The sequence below is a fragment of the Acomys minous genome (assembly GCF_964271855.1).
Source record: "Acomys minous genome assembly, chromosome: 19".
NCBI classification, from domain to species: domain Eukaryota; kingdom Metazoa; phylum Chordata; class Mammalia; order Rodentia; family Muridae; genus Acomys; species Acomys minous.
Window position 1 is genome coordinate 8122091 of NC_140499.1, and position 26042 is coordinate 8148132.

At 44.7% G+C, this 26042-nt stretch overlaps 1 protein-coding gene across 3 annotated transcripts in view; it reads left to right on the forward strand.

Annotated features, from left to right (window-relative positions):
- Positions 1-26042, forward strand: part of PLD1 (phospholipase D1) — a 209369-nt gene that overhangs the window by 134504 nt on the left and 48823 nt on the right. For 2 of the 3 annotated variants that reach the window (XM_084768482.1, XM_084768481.1), the window contains 6 exons: positions 583-696; positions 7510-7638; positions 8640-8758; positions 10149-10262; positions 21945-22055; positions 25574-25662. In XM_084768482.1, the coding sequence (XP_084624608.1) occupies positions 583-696; positions 7510-7638; positions 8640-8758; positions 10149-10262; positions 21945-22055; positions 25574-25662 (676 nt within the window). The remainder of the gene's footprint in view (positions 1-582; positions 697-7509; positions 7639-8639; positions 8759-10148; positions 10263-21944; positions 22056-25573; positions 25663-26042) is intronic. The other variant, XM_084768483.1, reaches the window with a different exon arrangement.

Sequence of the window (26042 nt, forward strand, 5' to 3'; positions counted from 1 at the left end):
GACGGATCTTGAGCTGGTTTCTATCCCATGTTGGGGGTCACAGGCGTGCACCGGCATGCTTGTTCTATATGGTTCTGGGGATTAAACAGGGCTCTGTGTATGTAAGCGAGCACTCTACCAACGGAGCTCCCTGCCCAGTCTCCTCTGCCTGACTTTAACAACATTTGTCATTAATACAAAGTCAATAGAACAACTACTATTGTACTTTGGATGGGCACATAATGACTACAGCATTCTAAAACATGACAGGCTATCAAGGGAAAAGGGAGGCATTAGGTGTACTTTGTAAGCCTTTCATAGAATAAATTTCTCTTACCATCCAGAAATATATCAGGCTTGTATCAGCAAACACCAGATGATCTGTATCTTATGAATTTACTATTCTTTGCGAATCTTGCTTAAAGCTCTGTGCCTTTTCTAACTCACGATCTTATGGCTGATTCAATAGACCTGCTTGTTGTAAAAATGATTAAAATTATATTTATATATATATATATATGTATGTATATATGTATAGAGAGATATACATATATGTAAATATGTTGCTTTGTAAAACAAAAAAGAACTCTCAACTTTCTCCAGGTTATTTTAACCACTGTAGAAGCCATCAGAATTTAATCCATGGTTTAAAGCCCCACTTGAAACTCTTTCGCCCCTCCAGTGAGTCCCAACAGGGCCTCACTGGGCACAGCACTGGTAAGTGACTCGCTAGTGTCAGACCCCCATGGGCTTCAGCTCTCGTTGCTTCCTCTGCTGAGTGACCACAGTGAGTGTGTGTTCGTATCGGCTTCCTGCTCAGCCTTCACCTCCCCTGTTAGGTTGGACCTGCTCCATGCAAGTGCAAGCTCTGTATGTCTGACAGCCTACTCTCTAGCCGTGAGGAGAAACACACTGAGCAACCCTGTAGCACAAGGCGCACACTTTCACATGCATGTGCACGCACACCCACACGCACGCTTGCACACACATACCCCTTTGTGCAAGGCAGAAACTTCCTCTTGCTGATCTAGGGAAATCTTTTGAGGAGGGAGCCTATCCCTGGATCTAACAGTGCCTGGAGAGGGGAGGGGAGGATGGGAGGTGTCCTGGGTGAAGGAGAAGAGCCCAGCGCTGGGATGGAAAAGGCCAACCTCTTGCCTGTAACTGGAGATGCAGCTTATGCTTGTGGCTAAGGCGTGGGATTGGTGTTAAAAGGATGCACCAAGGCAGAGTCCCGGACAAAGTGGGGAAAGTGCAACTTCATTTGTTGAAAAAAAAAAATCTTAAGGGTTTTAAAATAGAACTAGCATGTTTTGCATGGGGATGGTTAGAAAATGTTATCCGATGCCTTTTATGGGAAGAATCAGATTCTTGAAGAATGAACTAATCCGGGCCTAAATTACGGAGGTGAGAATGAAGGTTTTGGCAACTGATGTAAGGGTGGGGAATAAGTACAGTCAATCAGCAGCCAAGTGCAGATGGCCCCACACTGCCTTGAATGCTTGTAATGCTTGGCAGGGCTAGTATCTCATTTTCACAGATGAGAACACTTACCGGGGGTGGCAGGAGACTTTCCAGTGGAGTTGCGGTTCATTGGCATCCCCGCCCCCCCCCCCCCCGCCCCCGCTCAATATTTACACGTCTACCTTAGCAGACATCTTGCCTTTGGCTTGATCCCGAGGCTAAGATTCTGTCCTGCTAGCTTAGGAAGTTGAAGAGCAGCCAGCAAGCCTGCACGGGTCTCCAGGGAACCAGAGGAGTGAGGCTAGAACTTCAAGAATGGCTCCAGCGTTCTTCAGGAACCGCCCAGGTCTTAAATGATCACTTTGGTGTATACACAGGCCACGGTGCCTGTGCCGAGGTGGGAGAAGGACTTGTAGGAGTTGGTCTTTTCTTTCCATTATGTGAGGCCGAGGGGGTGAACTCAGGGCTCGCGGCTTTGGTGGCAAGCACCTTTATCTGCGGAGCCATCGCATGGACCCTGCCACGGCAGGTTTTAAAGCACATTAATTATGCTTAATGAACCAATGCTCTGTGTAATGGTTATCTTGCAGATTCTAACAATATCAATACAGAATTTAAAATGAAAGACATTATATGGGCTATGTCTTAGTTATTTAACATAAGGTTAGTTTTTGATTGGTATGCGAGTTTAGGGACAACTTTTGCTTATGTATGTGTCTGTGTGAGCCTCAGTGTTCGGAGGGCTGGAAGCTTTGAGGAAACCATGGGAGCAAAGGCAGGGTACCTGCGGATGTAAATATTAAGAAGAATTAAGAGCAGGTCTGGAAAGTGGCCATTCTGGTGTGTGTATTTGTTTCTTCATAATTGAGGTTTAAAGTAAGATGGAAGAATGAGGTTGCTGCCGTGTGAAAGGATCTGCACTTTGACGGTTAGTGGTGTGCACAACAGAGCAAGTGCGACTGAGGCAGAAAGGTATCTGGCACATTGGGCTAACCCCTAGCTGAGGGCGTGTGACCCACAGTGACGATCTGTGGACGAGATGCTGGTGGAAAGCGCCCTTGACATGCAGTCACAGTGTCCTCCACTCAGTGGCTCGAGAGACTCTACTTTAAGAGAAAAGAGGAAGCACACAGCACAATTTTAGACTCTGGGAATGAGAAGGAAGTAGGGGTGGGCCATCCTTAGTGATACCGAGCAGTCATCAAAACAGAGGCTCACGTGGTTCTATTAGGGTTTATTTTAACTTTAATTATGTTTATGTTTCTGGTAGATACTGGGCCAGACCTGGGTCCTCTGCAGTAACAGTACGCACTCCTAACCACTGAGCCATCTTTCCAGCCTCTATATGTGCTTACTTAAATAAATATGTGCCAAGCTCTTATAATACGCTAACCACTGTCCAAAGTACAGTGGGTGAAATGGTTGTGACAAGTGAAAAGCACTAAGCAGGCTGAGCCATGAGGGTGGGGGTGACACACACAGGTCATTTGGAGGACCAATGGGGTGAGAGCAGGCAGACAAATTATTATCTAACATAACTTGCGTAAAGTGTGGTACTCTCTGTCTGGGAGTTGCAAGCAGAAGCAATAGCAAATTCAGAGAACCCAAAGCAAGGGGAGGGTTGGGATGTTCTGGAAGTGCAGCCTTGAAGATGGGAACGTGAGAAAAGTAAGACAGCGGGGTCTGGAAGGAGTGTAAGCAGCTTCGTAGATTACTGTAAGAATCTCAGCTCTGGGGAGGTCAGCGGATAGTGTTAAACAGTGTTCAGAGAGCCACGTGGAAGGGGCTCCCAGGGCGCGTTGCCATGCAGAGGCCAACATGCAGGCTACAGGCCAGGTCAATGCAGGGTTTAAACAGAGAGACAAGACTAAACGCAATTCCTCCTAATGAGGTCAGAAGCCATAGTAGATTCTGTAACATGTATTTTAATTAAAAAGTCACCCAGCCATCCTCAAGGACTTTCTTCCTTTTCAAAATTATGTTCTAAAAAGGGGAATTACAGGTTTATGATGCTTTGCTTGACATATTTTAAATACAGAATTTGATCTTCTTACATTTAGCGAGTATCTTTTCTCTGCAATTAATACTGAGCAGAGAAGCAAGCAGGAAGTTTGCGCTGATGGGGTAAAAAGAAGGCTTCTCAAGACCCTCCCCTGGGCTGCAATGCACAGAGTGTGTCAGACCTTTTGTGACTCCTCAGAAGCTTCCCTCTGGCAGACATGGTGGCACAGATCTGCCATCCCAGCACTGGGGAGGCAGAGGCAGAGGCAGAGGTAGAGGCAGAGGACTGTAACAAATTCCCGGCCAGCCTGGCTTATCCAGTGAGGTTAAAGCCAGCTAGTGCTTTAAAAAAAGGCAAGACAAAACAAACCAAAACAAAAATCTAAAGAATAAAAAAAAGTGTATTGTCTGCTAGCCACTAGTGAAAATAGTTTAAATACGTTACCATTTAGTCAGCGGCAACAGCATCGCTCGGTAATCTTGTAGTTGAAACCTTAACAGATCTAACACAAGGCCACAAGCCCTCATGCATGGCGAGAAGTCTACAAAGTTCAAAGACTGAGCATTTTCAAAACCATATAAGGCATTCAGGTCCCGGATTAGAACCACCCTTAGACATGACTATAGATCCACAAGGTAGGTGTTGGGGTACAGCTCAGGAGAGCGATTGCCTACCATGCACGAGGCCAGGGGTTGAACTCTAAATACTACAAAAATATTTGAACACTAGAGACTGAGAAAGGACAGAGCACTTGTTTCAGTGTGATGTTCCATCTTAGGGCACAGGGTTGTTCAATTCCAAGAATATTTATTGTCACTTCTCAGACCTAAGTATGCAGTGGAAGGGGAAAACCCTCAGAGGTCTGCAAGAAGCTTCAGAAACTGGAATGTTCTGGGTTTAGAAAAGGTAATATAATATCTATAGCCTGGGTTATGTAGCACTGCCATTAGCCTCCAGCAATACAGGGAATGTAAGCAAACTCTTCACACATGTGCAGCATGAGTGGGGCCAGGCAAACTTGTCAGTTCCGATCGGTTTCTGATAACAAGTAAGCTATGGTGACACCATTGAGTTTTTAGAGTTTTTGGACCCTCAGGGTTGTGCTTAAGAATTAATTGGTGTAAACTGGGCTGGTAGAGTCTTTCTAGATCAATTTATGGAGGCTTTCGTGAGTCAGGCTGAATTAGTCTAATCCAAAACATGCTGGGGGACACCATGGTGGGTGTGGTTAAAGGTAGAGAGAGATTCATGAGGAATATACTTGTTATAAAAGGATCCAAGGCTAAAGTAGATGGCACATTTCAGAAGGATTATTAGGATGTTATGGTTTGGGAAGTGGTGATGGGAGGGATGGGAGGGAGACAGTTGGCCAGAGAAGAGGAGAGCAGCCCAGGTGCCTGGGAGGTTGGAACTGAGGCACTCTGGGAAGGATTGATGCTCTGTGATGCTGGCAATTTTATTATTAGGTGTGACAAAAAAAAAAAAAAAAAAAAAAAAAAAGGAGAGTACAGAAAGGCCAGGAGACTGCAAGCAATAATAGGAAGATGTCCTTGCTGCAAACTTAGGCTGCTGACAGACAGAGATGCAGAAAACTGTCATGAGACACCCAAGGAGAAGAGATGAAATTGTGATGGTGTCAGATACGGTGCTGCTCGGCCTGCTCAAAGAGGTCCATGCATGCTTGGTTGCCCCCATGTATTGTGAGGAGGACTGCCATCCTGGGAATAGTTGAGCCTTGCCTAGAAACAAAAGCATGTTTGACTGTGGGCATCTGAATCCACTTACTAGCAGGATCATTTTCTGAGACTAGAAAATCACTTTTGTTTTGTTTTCCAAATGATAACCAACTATCATAATATTTTGATAAGTGTGTGTATTAAAACTTTAGCTTTACTTCTCAAACTGATGAAAATAAATTATATATATGTACATATTTGCAATTACCATGCACAACTAATATTGATTCTCAAAACTTAATAATTACAGGTTTGTGTTTCTTAATTTCTTATTGAGGTGTGGGAGGATGGGAAGGGTGTACATGTTCCTGACACAGGACAGGAGCTCAGAGAACAATTTGGGAGAGTCAGTTCTTTCCTTTCAGCTTGTGAGTCCTTGGGTTGATTCAGGACCTCGGGTGGCTTTATCTACTCACTGAGTTATCCCTCTGTGTCTATGTTTTGTACTTAGAATTACTTCTCATTTATTTCATACCCTCACTCTCTCTGTCCTCCCTTTCCCAACCCTGACTCCCCAACAATATACCATGCTTACCATGAAGAGGCCACAGGGCAACAAACAGCTCACCTGGGCTCTTCCCTTTTTGGCATACACAGCAGGAAAGCCAATGGCTGGAAGAAGACAATAGAAATCTGTTTCAAACATAGTTGCTTTTGTTAACATTGACAATTTAAACCACTTTATACAACATTTTAACAACCTTTCGGGAGTTAATTATTAATTTTGCGATAGAGAATTAGTTGTGTGGTGACTGCATAGAAATAATTTGTTCTGCAAACATCTATTCATTACTTCCTGGGTGCTGGGAGCTACAGCAGGAGGTGAAGGGATATGGTGCCTACTCTGAGTTTATAGACTACTGGAGGACGATGTCCACTCAGCATTATATGCAATTGCATAGCCTGGTCTCAGAGGCCTCAGGTGGGCATTTGCAGACAGGACACTACCTGCGCCAGTGACGTCACTCCCTGCAGAGGTCAGCTCTGTCTGTCTTGAGGCTAGGCTCCTCTGGCCCATGACGAATGACTAAGAGATCAGGCTAAAGAGAGGGAAGACCATTCTGTGGAGAGTGGGTAATGGGTAAACTGCACAGAGGCAAGCCTGTCAAAATACAATGAAAAAATAAGGCATGCTTGAAGCCTTGGCTCTAAGCAAACACAAAACGGGAGAGAGAGAGAGAGAGAGAGAGAGAGAGAGAGAGAGAGAGAGAGAGAGAGAGAGAGAGAGAGAGAGAGAGAATAGACAGTGTCAGTTTGGGAAGCAGTTTCTACACACATTGGCTCCTTAGCACATAACCACTTGTAGACAGAAGGATGCTAGAGAGGTTAATGTTAAACAACTTCGCATCTTACAAAGGCAGTTCTGGGGTGATATGTGGTGGCCAGTAGACCCCTCGCTGCCTACTTAAAGGGGTGCTATTATTCATTTAGCAATCATTCTCGTGCCCCACGCCTGCGTGTCTAATGCCTTTGTGCCAAGTGCCGCATTTGTGATTTTAGTTCTGCTTCTCCCCTGCTTTCTTGTCTCTATGGTTGACAAGTCCCTGAAACGTTCAAACCGTTTGACTTGAGGCATCAGTTGCCAAGTGGAGTGGCCTGTTAGGCTCTTTGTGGAATGCTGCTGCAAACTGCTGCGTTAGTGCCTCGAGTGTAAGCTTCTGCCTGCTGTTGTGGTTTTTTTTTTTTTTTTGGATGATGTTTGTGGTTTTAGGACTATAGAATGTTAAAGACTGAAAGAGCTTAGCTGTTTTAGATCTAGGCCAGATCACACTCTTTACATGTAAGGCTTTATGACCTCCAACGTGGAAGCCTGCTGGCAGGCACCTAGCTAATTCTGACGCTGGACTGTGGGCTGCCTGTAAATACGAGGCTCGTGCTTTTTGAGATGGGAAAGACATGAGGGTTCCATTGTATCGGTAAGGGAAGAGGTGGCCTAGCTCTTGTGGCCTCAGCCTGGCGTGCCTCCATCCTTACCTGGCCGTCATGTTCTCCTGGAGCCCGACATGCGGAATTCTTTCTTTATAGTTTAATCCGTGGTCCATTCTCCCTGACCTGGTGGGCTTTGAGGATAAGCTGCTCAGCCACTGAGAATGTTTAATTCCATGGTCTAATGTTGACTCTGGTTAGGAGGGCTTCCATTGCTCCCTAAAGAGAGCCATGTGAGGGTTGGAATGCCACCTCAGCTCAGAGTCTGGTCAAGTGGACATGGGCTGCCCAGTGACAGGAAGAAATGTGAGGTCATGTTAAGTGTTTAGCAAGGGGTCAGGAGGTCCCTCTTCGGGGACGACCCACCTCTCAGTCTCTGAGCCAACTTTGCCGTGTTCACAGATACCGGCTCTATCCGAAGCGTGCAGACAGGCGTGGGGGAGCTCCACGGGGAGACCAGGTTTTGGCATGGGAAGGATTACTGCAACTTTGTCTTCAAGGACTGGGTTCAACTGGACAAGCCCTTTGCTGGTGAGTAGGGGGAGTGGTGGCCGCAGGTTCTACTTTGCTTTTCACTTCTCAACAAGGAGGCATGATTCTAAGTACCTTCTATTTCATTTAAATACTGCATTTGCATTTATTAATTATCTGTAATAATGTCTCATTATGATTTTGGATACATGTATATGTAGTATTTTGGTTGTAACTGTCTGCTTCTAGTGCCTTCTTTTCCTTCTCATCCCCAAGATCCTCTTCCTCTTCCCAACGAGAAGCCTTTGTCTTTTGGCAAACCTTTCTACTTTGTCTTTTGATGGTCCAGTGAATGTAATTAGGTCTGCTTACAAGCGCGTGGGTAAGGAGCTACTTACAGGAGCACAGGTGTCTACACCACTGAAGAGATGTCTTTCCCACCCCACTACCATTAACTACCTATAGAGCCTGGTTAAGGGCCCTAGGGTCTCATTATTGTTTTATTTTTGTCTTTGAAACTTTGGTTAAATTTTGAAGATCTGATTTTTGTCATATCTGTATGAGCTTTTTGTTATAGAGATAAGAAAAAAAATCATAAATATTAACTCTCCAAACTTCCCACAGGCATATCTTAAGGTAATAAGCTGAAATTCTCCACAAGAGGGTATTCTTTTGATGGTGTTCTTTTGTGCTTATTATTTTGTGTCTTTCTTCATTAGAGGGTTGTACCTCAGATAATGATTGTGCTTTTATGTCTACGAAGTGGCTAGTGTAGCATTGTATAGATAACTTGCTGTGATTTCTACAAATCAAAAAGAAAATCCTATCAAGCACGAAGGGTTAGATAATTTGTACCAATTTACATCTTGCCTTGTCTACTGATTAATATTGAGCAAACAGAAGCATATATTAGGGTCAGGGGTCAGTGATGGTGATGATGGGGGAGGGGTGACTGAAGGACTATGTTTCCCCTGACTGTGACTACATTAAGACCAAAATGTTTCTGTCCCTGGCCTGGCACCAAACTTAGTGATGGGTCCTTGCCTGGTGACCCCGGGCAGATTTCATTGATAGGTACTCCACGCCCCGGATGCCTTGGCATGATATTGGTTCTGTGGTCCATGGGAAGGCAGCTCGTGATGTAGCTCGTCACTTCATCCAGCGCTGGAACTTCACAAAGGTACCAATGTTATATGCCTTGGCTCACACGAGGAAGAGTGATCCCTGGCCGAGGAGAAGCTTGGAGTGTTGGCAGGAGAGGGCTTCTGTGGCCATGTCTGTGACACCATCTATTGTTGGGGGAAATTGTTGTCTTAGTGTTGGGCTTTAGAGCACTACAGTAAGGGAAAAATAGCTTTTTGGAGTATTATTATGAGCAACTTTGGATGCAGAAGGGTAGATGCTTAGCTTGTGAGTTTAAGCCTTTGAACCTTGTGGACATGTGTGTTAATTAAGCATTGGCACAGGCAAGCCCAGTAGGCATGCAGACAGCTATTGTAGAGTCTGGAGGGTTTGTTTAGCTGAGGGGCACCAGCTGTAAAGTCCCCTCCAGACCTGGGCTGTCCTGGCCTTGTATGGGTATAGGACTATGGAGTAGGCTCTGACACGGAGAGTAGGAGGAGGCAGAGCCATTTCTTTTCTCCAGATGGAACCCACTTACAAGCTACCATTGCTTGTAACAGCAAGACCCTAACATGCAGAAATACAGTCAAGTCATTGTGCTAGGACGGGGCCTCTGCAATTAGTCGCAGTAATGATGCCTGTCTCCTGATAATCTGGAGAAGCGAGCTGGTTGAGTTACTTCCGTGAACAACGTAGAGTATCAATTTACTTTTCATTTGTGGGAAAGTTACAAAAATAGTTTAAATACAAATTTGAAGGGGAGAAGTGAGCAAGCGAAGAAAAAATTGTTTTAATCTACTGTATTGTCAAAAAAATCTGCTAATATTTACAGAGAAGGTAAATTAACACAACACTCAAAAATGTTTTTAGATATAAAATCTTCTCCCAGAGAAAAGTATTTCTGCATAACTTCTAATGGTTCAAATACAGTAAGAATTAGTTAATACTAATTAATAGTACTAAAAAATTTCTTTTTGAGACAGGGTCTCTGGCCTGGAACTCATAGTAATCCCCCTGCCTGAGTTCCCAGAGTTCTAGAGTGACAGACAATCTCATAAATTCCTCAGTAGTATGAATCAAATTCTGAGTCTTAGTCCTATTTTACTGTGGAGTTGTTTAAAATGAAATCATGCTTAATTGCAGTGGCTAGACATGTACAACACAGCAGAACATTAGCCCACAAAATAACAATTTCATTTTTGCAATTATATATCTTCCTAACTGTGGATTACATCTAATTCTTCTTTACATTATAAAAGAATCTGTGACCACCACAATGGTAAAAGAGGGAAACTTGGAAGCAGAAAACAAAGACAACTTTCAGCTCTTAACTTAGAAATAGCTATTTATAATTTTCTGGCTCCAAAGAACCTGCACTTCTTTTCTTCAAAGAAAATGGACCTCTTTTCTCATTTGAATCTTTTCTGAATTTGCCTTTTCTGTTTCAGATTATGAAGCCAAAATATCGCTCTCTTTCTTACCCTTTCCTGCTCCCAAAGTCTCAAGCCACGGCGCACGAGCTGAGGTACCAGGTGCCGGGGGCAGTCCCCGCCAAAGTGCAGGTGAGCCAAGAGCGGCTGGGTAATGTCGGTGAGACTGGATTAAGTGTCTGCTGTCTTCCTTCAGATTTTTCAATAAGCATTTTTCTGTAGCCACCTAAGTGGATCTTTGAAAATTCAGTGTTGTATTTACTCTTAGTGGATCCAGTTTGCCGTCTTTAAAAAACTCATGCATATCTCTCATAAATGTATCTTCCTCAGACCGCGGACCCGGCGGAGCTATTCCCATGATTCCTTGAGGGTTGACCCTACAACTCTTACATAGTAAACTTGGGGCCGTGATGCTTGAACACTCAGGGAGCTCTGGGAAGGGAGTTCTCATTCAATAGGCTATTAGTGTTTAATTAACCAAGTACTTTTAGATGCTCCTTTAAAAGAACGGGAAGTTGTTTAATAGAGTCACGACATTTAATAGCTTCCGTTCTAGCCTTCTCAAATTACAAACAAGACACCTCACGGCCAGTGGGACTCTGAGGCTTAGCCAGGGCCGCCCTGTACTGATGCACGGAGCCGAGCTCTGGCTGGGGGTCCTCAGTTGGCTCCCTTTACCTCTCAACAGGTCTTGAAGTTATGCATGGATGGATGAGGATGGGCCACTTTTGCGTTGCCTTTGTAACACCAAAAGCATTGTAGGCAGATACCCAGCACCCTGTTTGCTCTTCGTGTCGCCAGTGTGGGCCGACCTAACTCACACAGAGACTCCAGTGAATCTGCTTTTAAAATGAAGTGTCGAAGTCTGTTACTTTGCACTATGTGCAAGCACACGTGTATGCCTAGCAGAAATAAAAATATATTACAGCAGAGACAAAATATACAATAAAAAGAACAAGCCACCTGGGCGCTGCTGGCACACGCCTTTAATCCCAGCATGAGGGAGGCAGAGGCAGGAGGATCTCTGTGCGTTCCAGGCCATGCTGGTCAATAGAGAGAGTTCCTTGACAGCCAGGACTACACAGAGATTCCCCCTTCCCCCCAAAAGAACAAACCAGGGCTGAGGAGATCACGCAGTTAGTAAAGTTGGATCAGGAGGACACAAGATTGAGCCTCGGAACCCATGTAAGGAATCAAGGCATGGTGGTATATGCACATAATCCTTGCACTGGGGAGACATAAAGATCCCTGGGGCTCACTTGGATGACTCCAGAGCAACAATACCCAAGCTTGTCCTGTGGCCACCACCTAAATTAAACACATGTGCGTGTGTACCCAACCCCTCAGGGGCAATTCACCTAAACACCTACATGCATGCAAACACTCGAAGAAAACAAGGACAAACCACTTGAGAAAAGTACCTATCGCAGATATGTTGTCATCCCAGTTTAAGAAGATATAAATACTTAAAACTTATTTGCATATAAGTTGATGAATATTTTATGAACCTATTTAATTTATTCTATATGAATAAGGAGAACTTAATCATTCTGTAAGATGTAACAACGATATTGGTGTTAAGGGGAAAAAGCAGGATTTAAGATTTGAACTTGCATTAAAATTGGTGTGGTAGTTATTTTACCACAGCTAGTGTCTGTTACCTATTGGTCAGAAACGTATTGTTGATAGGCTAGTGAGAGAGCATAGTGTGGGGACTGCTTGCTGCCAAACCTGAGACTTGAGTTTGACAGACTGTACTCACATGATAAAAAAGACCCCTGCAGGCTGGCCTCTGACCTTCACACCTTCCCTGTGGCAGGTGGGCATGCATGCACACACTTACGCACACACAAATAATATATATACATAATAATTTTAAAAAGATATATGATGCTGTGATATTTTAGCCTACTGAAGATTGTATCAAGACGCATTCACTCATTTATTCACTGACTCAGCCAACATGTTTAAGTACCATATGCTTACATAAGCATATGTTCAAGCACCATCTGTTTACACTGCAAGCCATCATTTGCATCCTGAAAAAAGGACCAAAACCAACAACTTTGATGCCTCTGGAAGCATAGTTTGCTGGGAAAGAGAAAGCAGTAAGATTGGAAATTTTGTCTTGGCAACTCACTGGGATGCACTAAGAGCTCACTAGCTAGGTGAGCAGAGCAGAGTCTCTTCCCAGGGGAATGAGAGCATCTGCTGTAACCACTGCACACTAGTGCAGTAGCTAGTGTAAGACTGAGAGAGGGGTCTGAAGATGGCTCTGGAAAGCCCAGTGACCTTGAATTTGTCCATCACCTGTGAAGACACATGCTGCATAGACCCTTCTTACAAAGATTAACCTACAGCAGCACAGTGATCATAAACTGGCTTTAGCCTGTGAAGTGCTGATAAGGATTTCACAAAAAGGGGTTTCCATGGCTTCTTTAGCATGGACTGCGTGCCTTTGTTATGCTAATGTGCCAGGGAGCTGCTGAAGGGCTCCCCTGCCTTGTGGGTATTTCTAACGGTTATCCCACAGAAGATTTCTCATTTTATTCCTTCTCATCTGTTTCTGTCTGAATAGAAACTTTAGAGCTTGGGGCTCATACATGTGAGGAGCTCTCTCGTGAGAGCAATGAAGGTCTCTGAACATGGTAATGCCAGCATGGGGCTGAGCTAGGAGTGCAAGGCAGGGGCGGGTAGGAAAGACATGGACTCACTGAAAACGAGGGGCAGGGAACTAAAATGAAAGAAAATGAGTTACATGTCAGTTGTCATCTCTAGAGAGGGATATGACTGTGTCCTGCTTGGTGGGCCTGTGTGCGAGCTGCGGTCGCCAAGGAGGAATGCTCCCACAGCTCCATGGTACGCCTGTTCTGTGTGACACAAAGTGTATCTGAGAGTGGCTGTGATAAAGATGTGGAACGGTTTGTTAGGCAGCACTTTAGCAACACAGGGCAGTCAGCCAAGCACAGCCAGTGCATTAGAAATCTACCAAGTCAGGGAGACGCCATACCCTGATGGAGCTGCCACCGAGCCCTGAGGCCTTAACATAATATCCCAGCTACCCTGGGAAAGCCTCAGGATGGGTGTGGACCAGACCTTGGCTCCGTTCAGGTCAAACTCTTTTATAAATGGAGGGTGCTGCGTTGTATTAATTTCCATTTACTGACTCCACCTGATGTAGCTCAGCACCCTCATAACGCTCAGATGCCTACATACATCTACTTTTAAAGTACTTATGTTTATTACTAACTAGCAGCTATTACTAGAATTTGTGACTAAATAATTAAATCCATTTTGATGGATCTCAGAAGATGAAAGTTTGAAAATGAATTGCAATTTTATAGGCACGGTTGGCTGTTGGCTCTGTTTCTTAACAATTAGACTATATTAATACAATCCAACTATCCTATACAAGAGGGAAAAAAGGTTAAAGGGAAACAAGAGTAAACCTTCCGGTGTCTGCTCCATGGGACAGGTCTCTAGGTGTCTCTGGCCAGCTCGCTGGTCCAGGCTGTCTGCTGGTTGTCTCCCCATCCACTTGCGCTTCTGCTCCGAACCTGCAGCCTCTCCTCTCTGCCTGCACAATCTGCCCGGTCTCTCTGGATCCCTCCTGTCATCGATGTTTGATTAGACACACAATAGCCTGGCTGGAGTCTCTGGTCTGTTTCCTGAATTCTGGACCCAGGATGGTTCCTCCCAGCTTTCAACAATGTCCATCTCAGTGGGGTATTGGTGGTGTTTCCAAGCAGCGTAGCTGGAGGCAAGACACCCCCACCCCACCCCCCCCACCCCGCCAAAACTGCCTTCACCTGGGATAATGTCTACAATCCTTCCACAGTTGGCCACATGGGTAGCTGTCAGATCACATCTACTAAAATCAGAAGGACACCTAAGTAGAAAATATATTACTCCTGAGCTCCTTAATGCCAAGATTAATAGTTTCTTTTATCCTTCTAATCCTCAAAACCCAATGTAGGCTTTGAACTTTTAAAAAGCTACTTTATTTGGGGTTCTTTAATATTTATACCTCCCTTCCAATCCACCTACCCTAGATAGAAGAGAAAGAAGTTAATGGGAACAGGAGAAGTAGACAGCCAAGCAGCAATTCAGCAGAGGCAACCGCAACTGCTGTAGTGGGAATCTGGAGCCGCAGCCGGAACCCAGAACCTCGAAGTGTTCTCTGGAGCATTCCTCTCTAGGAACAACAAATAGCCAAACGATAGGAAATGATGCCAAGACCAAAGAGCCTTGGCTCTTGTCTTGGGCATATCTATATCTATATCTATATCTATATCTATATCTATATCTATATCTATATCTAATCTATCTATCTACATACATATACATATACATATACATCCCCTCTCAGAGTCCATACTAGGATGTTTATCAGTTGGCACAAACCATGCCCCTTCAAGAGGTGGTTCCCCTTCCAATGGACAAACATCACACGGTCTCTTAATAAATCTGTTTCCAGCAGAAAAACACCACATACCCTCACACAAGTCTATTTTGCATTCTACACTTGGGATGAAGACAAAAAAACATGTTTACATCCACAACAACCTAGTATTTTACAGTTAACTTTTCATCCTCTCAGGCTGTAAACTGAGTGCTGCTGCTCCCTGGTTAACTGATGCTAAGGCCGTGAGGTGAGAGGAATGAGTTGGTTCCTTTGAGGAGTCCACATGCGTTGTCAGCTCTGGGCTCTGCCTTAGGGTTATGACAACTCACTGCTCAGCTTGTCTCAAAAGTTGTACCCAGGCCTGGGGATACTATAGCTATGCTGTAGATGCTCAGTGTGTCTGAAGGCCTGGGTTTCGTTGTCAGCATCTCTTAAACCCAGTGTGTCAGCACAGACTGTAATCCCAGAAGTCAGGTGGAAGAGGCAGGAAGAAAAATGCAAGGTTGTCCTTGGCTATATAGCAAGCTCCAAGGCTAGCCTGGGATATATAAAACTCTATCTCAAAAAGGGCTTGCATTTAATGTTGTGAATTTTGTGTCATTTTTATTCTAAGACCCTTTTCCCAACTTAAAAACCCCAAGACCTAGAGAAATCTGGAGCTCTGTTTTTTTCGGCTGAAGTAACTGTAGTTCTGAGACAAGCCAGTGTGGATAAGCACACTTAAGAGAGCTCACCTTGATTCATTTCTCTGTAGTTCAATCCTAACACTAGTTACTTCACCCTTCATCTCTTGTTTATTCACTGTAAACACTCATTTTTTGATTGCTTTTCCAGAGCTATGGCTGTACGGTACTTGACGCTTGACAGCGGACGTCTAGGCAACTTTGATTTTTTTCTGTTTGGCTGTTTCCATGAAACACTGGGGATTGAACCCAGGTCCTTGGACATGGGAGGCAAAAGCTCCACTGCCTCTAATTTTCCAGAAAATTCAGAGGGAGACAAAGAGGCAGGAGCTTGGCCTTTGTGTTCATTATTTCATCTTAAAAGAATTCACTGTTATGTTTTCAAAACCTCCACCCTCTCATCTGCTGTAGCAAGCAGCCAAATGACTGTTGCAGACAGAGTACGTGGGGAAATACAGTAAAGTTTACATCTGCGTTTGCTGGATTGCTGTTGTTAACAGCCAGGGTCTCATATGGACTGGACTTGGCTTTGATCTCGCTATGTATTTGAGGATAACTTCGAATTTCTGATCCTCCCGCCTCTACCTCCAGAATGCTGGCATTTCAGGTGTGCACCATTTCTCCCAGTTTGTATGGTTCTGGGGACAGACCCCAGGGCGCCACATAGCACGCAGGCGTTACCAACTGAGGTACAACCTCGGCACCCTGTACTGAGCACAGTTTATTTAATAATATAGAGGCCTATTCTTAGTCGTAAAAAAAGAATCATGATTTTGATTATGACGAGGTGGATTCTAGAATCAAGGCTGTCCACTTGGGGAAATTACTTCACTTCTCTGTTCACATTTTCCTCTGGGCTAATAATACTATCCACCCAGTTCATACAGTCAGTGGTGGGGCAGTGAGGAGCAGGGAAGCTAACACACGTGAAGGGCTAGAGAGGCTCCGTGGGGCTGTGTGCAGCTGTGGTGTAGTCCTTGCCTGACGCTCGTTAGGTCCTGGGGTTTTATCCAGACCACTACACACTTCCTAAAGAAAACTGACTCTTTCTCTCCAGGCAGCATCAACTGCCAATATCACCTCAGTTTTATGCCCGTCTCCCCCTCTCCATGTAGGACACTGTCTGGCCTTGGTCTGTGTTTGTAGTCACAGCCACTGGGAGCTCAGATATGCAACTGCTCTTTTGAGTACAGAAGGCACTGTGAAATATATTCTGTTTAGGACTGAGCACTCCGCACTCTGGTATACGGCCCTCACCAATGTGTATACTGGCAGCACTAAGTGGAACTCAGTGGGTCTCAGAAGAAAAAAAAACTCACATGAAATTGGGAGGGGAGTGTGGCTAAGGGAGGGACCACAGGGAGGGGATTTGATTAAAACACATTATCTGCACACGTGAAATTCTCCAACAGTTAAACAAAGTGTGGTGGTTCACATCTGCTATCCTAAGATTACGGAAGTAGAAGCAGGAGCAGCTGGGGTTCAAGGTCATCTTTTTCCACAGAATGAGTTCGAATCCAGCCTGAGGCACATGAAACCCTGTCTCAAAACAGAAAGCAAAGCCAGCAAACCAGCAAACGAAGGCCAACCACTGGAAAGGCCTCCTCCGTTCTGTCAGGCCCAGCTCTCTGATGCTTTCTCTAGTGCAGTGAGCAGTTCTCAACCTTCCTAAGCCTGCAGCCCTTCAACACAGTTCCTCGTCTTGCAGCAACTGCCCCCCCCCATAACACTGTCTTCATTGCTACCTCATAACTTCATATTTTGCTACTGGTATGAATCTTGATATAAGTATATGATATGTAGGATATCTGATATGTGACCCCTGTGAAAGGGTCAATTGATCTGCAGGTTAAGAACTGCTGTTCTAGTGTTTCCAAAGTTTGCAACAAAGAAGATGCCATTTTTCTGGATAGGTCATTAGAAGGGTTCTAGGTCAAAATCTTTATATTGTGTATTTATTGAAGTGGAGAAAAAGAATATTTGACATGGTAAAGCAAATGGGAAAAGTCACGCTACTCTTCATGTAGAAAAAGGGAGTCAAATAGTTGTTAATATGAAAACACTTGCTGAAGAGATGGCTCAGCATTCCAGGGCACTGACTGTTCTTCCAGAGGACCAGGGTTCAAATCCCAGCACCCACATGGGCAGCTCACAACTGTATGTGACTCCGAGATCTGACACTCTCATATAGACATACATGCAGACAAAACACCAATGCACATAAAATAAAGGTAAATAAAAAAATCTTTCACCCTAGAAAACACTTGCACACCCTGATACAGAGGGACAGTAAGGAGAAAGGAGCCGTACCTTGTAGAATGGAAGCCTGGCCCATATGCACAATCATTTAGAGAAAGTCACCAAGACACGAGAACTGACTCCAGAAGCTTCCACAGACAGCTTTGTGTGGTTCTCTCTAATCCTGAGAATCCTACAAGCCTTCCCAGGATGCCCAAGAGAAGACACAGCAAAGAAAGGCACACACACATGGGAGGAAGTAGGTGTGTTCTAACGGAGCGCTGCTCACAGGATGGAAAAGACCTTGTTCTGTCTGTAAGAACAGACTAGGTATGGGCCACCATGTTCCCAGGGAGTCCCAGGGTGACAGATGGCAGTGCTTTTTCTGTCACAGCCTTTAGCCCCATCTCCCATTGCCAGCTTCCTTTTGTATCTTTTTGTTTCCCCAAAGCGCCCAACTCTACATATTTGCTCCCAACCAATGTCTTTCCCCAGCTCTGTCTTTTCTTTCTCTGCTTCAGCTCCAAGACCAACTTCTTCCTTTGCTTCCAGTAAAAAGGCTGTTCCTATGAAATTGCCTGGTCAGCTAAGCAGAAGGCATGCAGTCACAGGACCTGTGAAAGGAGGGAGCTTGAGGAGGAGACAGCCAATTAGGTCCATGTCTTCACGTCCTTTACTGTGGTTGTTTTTAGGCCAGACTGGAAGAGTGAGGCTGGGTTGAGGGAGCACTTCCCTTTCCTCTTCAGACTCAGCCACCTGAGAGTATCCACACAAATGGATGCCAGCCTCAGCCTGAAGGGACACACACACACACACACATACACCCACAGAGAGAGAGAGAGAGAGAGAGAGAGAGAGAGAGAGAGAGAGAGAGAGAGAGAGAGAGAGATTTTACAGGGCTAGAAGCATTCTGTGAAAAACAAGAAACTTGGGACAGATGCTAGGAACGTCCTGAAGGTTTTCCTTCCTTTCTGTCCTTTATACATTTATCTTAGGACCATTTTATGGGAAAGGAAAGGTTGTGGTTAATCTAAAGTCTATTTTTAGTTTTTTTTTTAAAGGTTACTATACAAAGGACATTTCTAGCCCTTGCTGTGATGTTGACCCTAAACCATCAAATCAAATCTGTGCATTTTTGTATATTTTCAAGTTGTGTATTCAAATCTCAGGTCTGAAAAGTGTGGGTTAGGTTTCATTACCGGCACATTTTGGGAATTTTTTTTTTTTTTTTTTTTGCACGCGACAGGGTGGCCCTGAGGCTTGTCTCTGGTGCGTTGTTTCAAAACTAGAAACATTAGACAAGCTGGTACTGAAACAAGGAGAGTGACTGCTAAGCTGAGGATGGATGGCGATAAGGCACAGGTGCTTGGTGCCCCCGACTGCCGACAACTCTCTGGACCACCGGAGATGGAAAACAGTTAGGGTGGTTTTCTGCTTCAAGGTTCCCAAGGCAAGAGTGCAGGCAGAGCCGAAGGGAATCAACTGCTTCAGTTGCTCCGTGGTGACTGGCAGATTGCAATAAGTAGAAGAGTCAATGGCTAATAATCCCAAGCATTTTTCCTTCCTATCTTGCTTAAAACTTAACTTTCAAGTTTGTCCCAGGTAATGACTGTTTTTAATTAAGTGACTTTCCATTGTGAGCAAAAGCTGAGTGGTTGGACTTAGTGGATTCTTAATGATGAACCCTTAGCAGTTGAGCAACTTCCTAAACTTGGGTTCTATAAGCAAATGCCTTTGAAGACCTGTTCTTCCTGGGAAATGACAGCTATTTGACCTCCTTTCTCCTCCTTTCCTTCCTGGCAGGCATGACCAATCAACCTCAGAGCTGCCGATTAGTGTACCCTGCCCCAATAATTTCTTTCCATCATAGCTTGGAAGGCACTTCAAATTGATTGGATAGGACATGTGAGTTGACACCTGCTCTGACATCTGACTGATGCTCATTTTTTATCTTTCATGCCTGGATTTATTGAGTCTTCAAATCAGAGCAAGTGTAAGGGTCAGAGAGAAAAGAAAGAGTAGGTTTCTGGATCTCAGGGGAAGGCTAGGATGTTCCCATTGGGGTTGTTTATAAATGTAAGCCTGGAACATGGCAAGCCATGCATAACTATCACACATCCTTCTTTGCACATTGGGATTTATAATTAAGCTTTTAGGTTATGATTCAAAGGGATCTCATTATGGCAAATGTACTTGTTTGTTCTGTCATTTTGTCTTAGCAGTTCAGGGATAGAAAGAAAGGGTGGAAGGAAGAGAGAGAGAGAGAGAGAGAGAGAGAGAGAGAGAGAGAGAGAGAGAGAGAGAGAGAGAGAGAGAGGAGCCCAGAGCTCAGTTGTTTAGTAGAGGGAATGGAGCCGCCGTGGCATTGGAGTGGCCAAGGTGAAAGTGCTAATGCTAGAATGGGGAGCATGGGGCCTGCCTGTCTTCCCACTGTGTGCAGTGAGATGCCTGCTTGTCTTACAATTGTATGCAGCCAGGTGCCTGCCTGTCTTCACACTGTGTGCAGCCAGGTGCCTGCTTCTCTGGAGTCACAGAGGATGTGCCCTCTAAGAACCTTTTCAACACAGAATGCATGCTCAGGGTCACACTACTTCACAATACCATCTACCATGGATTCATACAGACCAAGAGTTGAAACTTCTGTTTAATCTTTATTTCTATCTGATGATTAATAGCACAGTTCCTAGGAGATCCTGTCATTCCCTGGATTATTTTAACTTGATTTGTGTTCATGTACATTTTCCACTTCACATATTTCCATGTTTTACCTGATAAACTGAAATAAAACTGTGTGTTGGTGGAACTGTCTAATAAATACCTCATATCAGATTACCAGGTAGCTTAGAGGGCAACACAGTTGATGATTTTAGCAAGCACTAGTGTTACATTGCCTTAGGCTAGTAGATATTGTTTTAAAATTATTAAGCACTCTACCAACCTTTTTTTATAGGTAGTAGATGCAAGACTGTTATCTCCTGTGTTACATTTACAGTCCTAATAACTGCTCAATCATCCTTTTCACTTATTTTACATTACAGTTGACTCTATGAGGGACAGTTTCAGCATTCATTTACAATTAGGAACAGAAAATATTTTTTTATATATTTTAAAAATATTTCTTCCTCTTTCCCTTTTCACTCTTCCACCCCCTTCCTTTATTTCTCACTTTTACTTTTTTGAGGCAGGGTGTCATGTAGTCCAGGCTAGCCTTAATCTTGCTATGTAGCCAGGGATGGCTTGAATTTCTGGTCCTCCTGCCTCCATTCTCCAAATGCTGGGGTTACAGGTGTGTGCCAATTACACCGGGTTTAAGCAGTGCTAGGAATGGAAGCTAGGGCTTTGTGTATGTTAGGAAAACACTGTACAGCTGGACCAGATTTGTGGGCCTCTAGGGATTCTTCTGGGATGATGAACAGTCAGTTACAAAAACCCAAGATATATGTACTGAGTATTTAATATATGTATCTATTATATCTGTGTGTATATATATATATGTAAAAGTCGTACTGCAACAGTTAAAATACTAGAAGAAATGGCAAAAGAAGATCATTTAGTCTTGGGAAGGCCATAAGATGCCTCCAGCATCCCTGTGCCCACCCCACTATGCACAGCCTCAGTTTGCTTCGCATCATCTCTGATGTGATCTGCCAGAGCACAAATGCACCTTATAATGCAGCCACTGTGAACTACCAGTTACATACTGTTTACCAGGTCTGAGGCTTGCTGACACACACACACACACACACACACACACACACACACACACACACACGTCACTGTCATTAATCTCTGTCCCACATCAGGGTCCTTGGCCTGTGTGTAGGTGCAGCCGAAGAGCCATCACAGTGAAAGTGGACAGCGCTAGATTAGTTGTAGTGACCTAAATCACTCTTCGAGACGTCCCTTGTAGGAACCACATCTTAAGTCTCCAAGCTTTGAATGGAAAGAACGCTGGATGGAAGAGCGCTGCTTCAGCTTGCTTTTCTGTTGCTGTGATAAATGCAATGGCCAAAGACAACTCTTGCAGAGGAAGGGTTTCTGTCTGTCATTCAGGGAAGCCAACATGAGATCTGAAGCAAGAACCATGGGAAACACCACTTACTGGCTTGTTCCCTGCCTCATACTCACGCCTTTTTAACAGAGTCCTGGTCAGCCTACCTAGGTATGGCACTGCTCACAGTAAGCAGGGCCCTCCTATGTCACTCAGAAATCAAGAACACGCCCCACAGACATGCCCACAGGCCAATCTGATGGAGGCAGCTCTTAGCTGAAGCTCATTCTTCCCAAGTGTGACAAGCTCACAGCCAAGATTGGCCATCACAGCGGTGTGTTCTGGACTAGCTCTGGCTCTCTCTCCCATGGACCATCCGGGGGTGGGGCTCAAACCGCTGCCCTCATTGGTTTAGAAGGAGTGACTCCATTGCTTCAGTACGAACGGTCCCTTCTCTGTTTTCTGATGGATGCACGTTGTTGATTGCTGTCTTGTAGTTGCTCCGGTCTGCTGCTGACTGGTCTGCGGGCATCAAACACCATGAAGAGTCGATCCACTCCGCCTACACCTATGTCATAGAGAACAGCAAGCATTACATCTATATTGAAGTACGTATGTCCGCAAGTCAACCACAAAAGGAGCCTGCCTTCCCAATAGTCTTTTTTTTTTTTTTTTTTTTTTTTGGTTTTTCGACACAGGGTTTCTCTGTGTAGCCTTGACTGTCCTGGACTCACTTTGTAGTCCAGGCTGGCCTCGAACTCACAGCGATCCACCTGCCTCTGCCTCCCGAGTGCTGGGATTAAAGGCGTGCGCCACCACGCCCGGCTGCCTTCCCAATAGTCTTACTTCCTCTTGCTGTGATAAATACCATGACCCAGACTTGTTTTGGGGCAAGGGAAGAGGTTATTTGGCGTAGGTTTCCATGTCACATTTTGTCACTGGGAGACATCAGGGCAGGGCAGGAACTTCAGCAGAGGCCATGGAGGAACACTATTTGTGGGTTTATTTCCCATGGCTGGCTCAGCCTGCTTTCTTACACTATCCAGGACCACCCACCCAGGGGTGGCCATGCCCCCAGTGGGATGGACCCTCCCTCCTGTATTAACCATCAATCAGGAAACTGCTCCACAGATTTCCTTGCTTATGATCAATCAGATGGAGGCATTTCTCAATTTAGGGTTCCTCTTTCCAGATAACTTTAGTTTGTGTAAAGTTGTCAAAACACTAACCAGAACACCAAATGTCATGCAACACTGTAGGGACCCTTGTTTCTAATTCGGTATTAATAAGCATGAATTGAGTTAGGGAGGATTCCAGAGAAGTGTTAATTAGGGTCATTTGTGTTATCATCTCCCAGCATGCCTGAGTGCACTCTGCACCGCCTTCACGTCAAGACTCCACAAACCCTGTACTAACATGTATCCACTTATGAATACATCCTTGTCCTGAAATGACCCCAGCACAGATGTGGGAGTTTTCACTGGTCTATGGTTAGAGTGTCTAACATGACGTGTGTGCTTTTTCAGGACAGCACACACATGCACACACACACACACACACACACCTGGTAAGTGGCTCATGCAGAGGACCAGACACCCCTGCTATGGGGATCCTGGAGTAGCGAGAGGCGGGGAAGAGCACATGGGAAAGGGAGATGTGAGGATGCTGAGGCAGGGAGCAGCTATTCACGATAAAGACTTCTCAGACCCCAGTGTCCAAAGTCCATGGGAAAATCTGAGAACATGAGTTTACTGTGGGAACTTTAATTGAACTTCAAAGACGATGCAGAAATAGTAAAGATCCCTTGGGAACCCTGGATTAAAAAAAAAAACAACCAAATAATGGAGGGGGGCACACAAACCAAAACACATCTTCCTCCTTTATCCTGGTTTTATTTTTCTCATTGAATAAAAATAGAATGTTTAGCCAAAAGTGAATTGTTGGGAAAACCATTGGAGCCCTGCTTCTCCTCCCGTCCATACAGCGGCAGCTGATTAAGGATCACCAGCAAGAGACTGTAGCTTTACTTATTTCTCACATGGGTCATGTAGCAGATAAAAGGCATTAGTGGGACCATCACGGAAGTCCTCTCTGGAGTTTAAGAAGACACTTGCTACTGTTAACTGTGAGAATGATGCTGTCATTTCAAAAGCCGTGAAAGCTACCTCATCCAGTACCGAGTCACTTTGTTTCATCTTTTAAAAAAAATTCTCAACACTGGTATACTAGTTGCTCTTCTTGTTGCTGTGGTAACATAGCTGACAAAAGCAATTAAGGCAGAAGAAACTTGTTTACTTTGTCTCACAGGTCTAAAGAATATGGTCCACCGTGGCAGCAAAAGCAGGAGGTGTCTGGTCCCAACACACACACACACACACAGCCAGGAAGCAGAGTGATAGACATGGGTGCTCAGCTCCCCTTCTCCATTTTAAACAGTCTGGGGATCCCCACCCCCACCCCAGTGTAAGGAATGGTGCTGTCCACATCTACAGTGGGTCCTCCTCCCACCTCAGTTAACCTAATCGAGATATGCTGCCCGCAACAGGTCCATGGATTTGTTTCCATGGTGACTCTAAAGTGCATCAAGTTTCCCATCATGACTATCACAAGCTACTTTTCCTTCCTCATGCTAGCACAGCATTAAGGTGAGCAGTGCCATGTAGGCGCATATAGCTGTGGGCATTTCTCTGGGTGACAGTCATCAGGGCAAACAGTCAGCATTTACCCTAATCTTTAAAAGAGGAAAGAAAAACATACAGACATGGCATGTGGCAGTTTGTCAGTCTGTTGTTAATAGCTGTTGACACATGCTAACCCTCCTTGTCATGTGAGTTGTTTGACTCACCTTCTCCAGTGAGGGGCTGCACTTGCCTTTCTGTAAGCTGCCTTCCGGAGGCATTGTGCCCAGTTGTGCCCTGCCGCATGAAAGCTTGCGCACTCATATACATGCTGTTGCCATCAAAGGACGCAAGTTAGTCCTTGAGACGATTAGAAAATATTGCTTGAAGATGCATTTTGACAGAAGTTAGTCCTAACAATCTGGATTCAATTTCAATAGGCAGTGCTCATAGTATTTGTTATTTCTGACATTCCTTTATGCAGCAGCAAACCGTTTTGCATCATTAGGATAATAGGGTGGCCATTTTCTAACAACGGTTTCAAAGAATGTTTTCTAGATCTATGAATAACAAATACTTAAAATGAAAACATTTTTCTTTCTATTTTATGAGTTTATTTATATATACACACAAAAGGCGCTTGAGACCTGGGGAGATGGCTCCCTGGAAAAAATTCCTTTCCATAAAAGCTTGAAGGATCAGAGTTCAGACCCTCAGCAGCTACGTTATGCTGGGTGAGCACAGATGCCTGCCCTGCCTTGGCAAGTGGGAACAGGAATGGCTGCAGACTGGCTACTAGACTAGTCCTGTCTGCAAGTTCTAGATTCATCTGGGAGCCCTTGCCCTCGTTAATAAGATGGAGACACATCAAGGGACACTCCTCAGGTCAGCTTGGGACCTCCACAAGTGCACACAGGCACTCTCTGCAGTACAAACATGTGTGCCCACACACAACCATGCATAGAAACATACCATAGAGGGAAAAAAAGTCCTTGAAAGAGATAGGAAACTGCTTGAAATGAAAGTCCAGAGACAAGAGAGACCCAAAGAAAAAGGACAAGGTGAAAGGAGCTGCCAGGAAACACTGGAGGGAACACGCCGGGTGCCCTGCTGAAAAGTGAACTCAGACAAAACAGGATGCTTGCCAATCCTGTTGAAGGGTTAATCCTAAGCATCTGTACAGCGTGGGGATCAGAAACCTAACTGGGAGATAGCCTTAGCATTCTACGAATGCAGTCTCAACATTTGTGTTACGACAGCCATGAAGCCCTCCCCTTGAGAACAGTATGATTAGCACTGACTGATGTCATGCACACAAGACCTGGAGTCTGAGAACACTTTCCTGTATTCTGAGCCATTTTCTTTGAAAGATTCGGTGGCCTGAACGTCGCCATGGGAACCATTTTCCCTCAGTAATAAGTGTAGCATCCGTCCCCTCCTTCTGTATACGCTGTAGGACATCCTACAGGGAAAGCAGGGCCTTTCACAAGTTTCCTATTTTCTCACAGAACCAATTCTTCATCAGCTGTGCTGACGATAAGGTCGTGTTCAACAAAGTGGGGGATGCCATCGCCCAGAGAATCCTGAAAGCCCACAGGTGAGGTTGGCTTTGAATAAAGTGCATTGGCTGCTCTTGCTTCGCTGTGGAGGTTGACAACCAACAGCTTGTGTTCAGGGTGGACGGTTGTCCTGTGAGTCAGCTGCTGGGACAGTTTCAGTCTCTCATGGTGGGAATCTGAATTTTCCTAGATATAGTCAGCTTCCTGGTCTGGCTCTTCCCCACATATGAGGCTTATGCTCCTAATAGTGGACTATGCTCACACTATCAACGTGCAGCAGGCAGAAAATTCTGCTATAGAGTTATATTTAAATTTTTGTTTCCAAATGTCACATCTTTAGCTCCACAGTTTCTTTCTTATTACATCCATGTACTATGTAGTCTACTCAATAAACCAAACAGTCCAACAGCTTAGCATA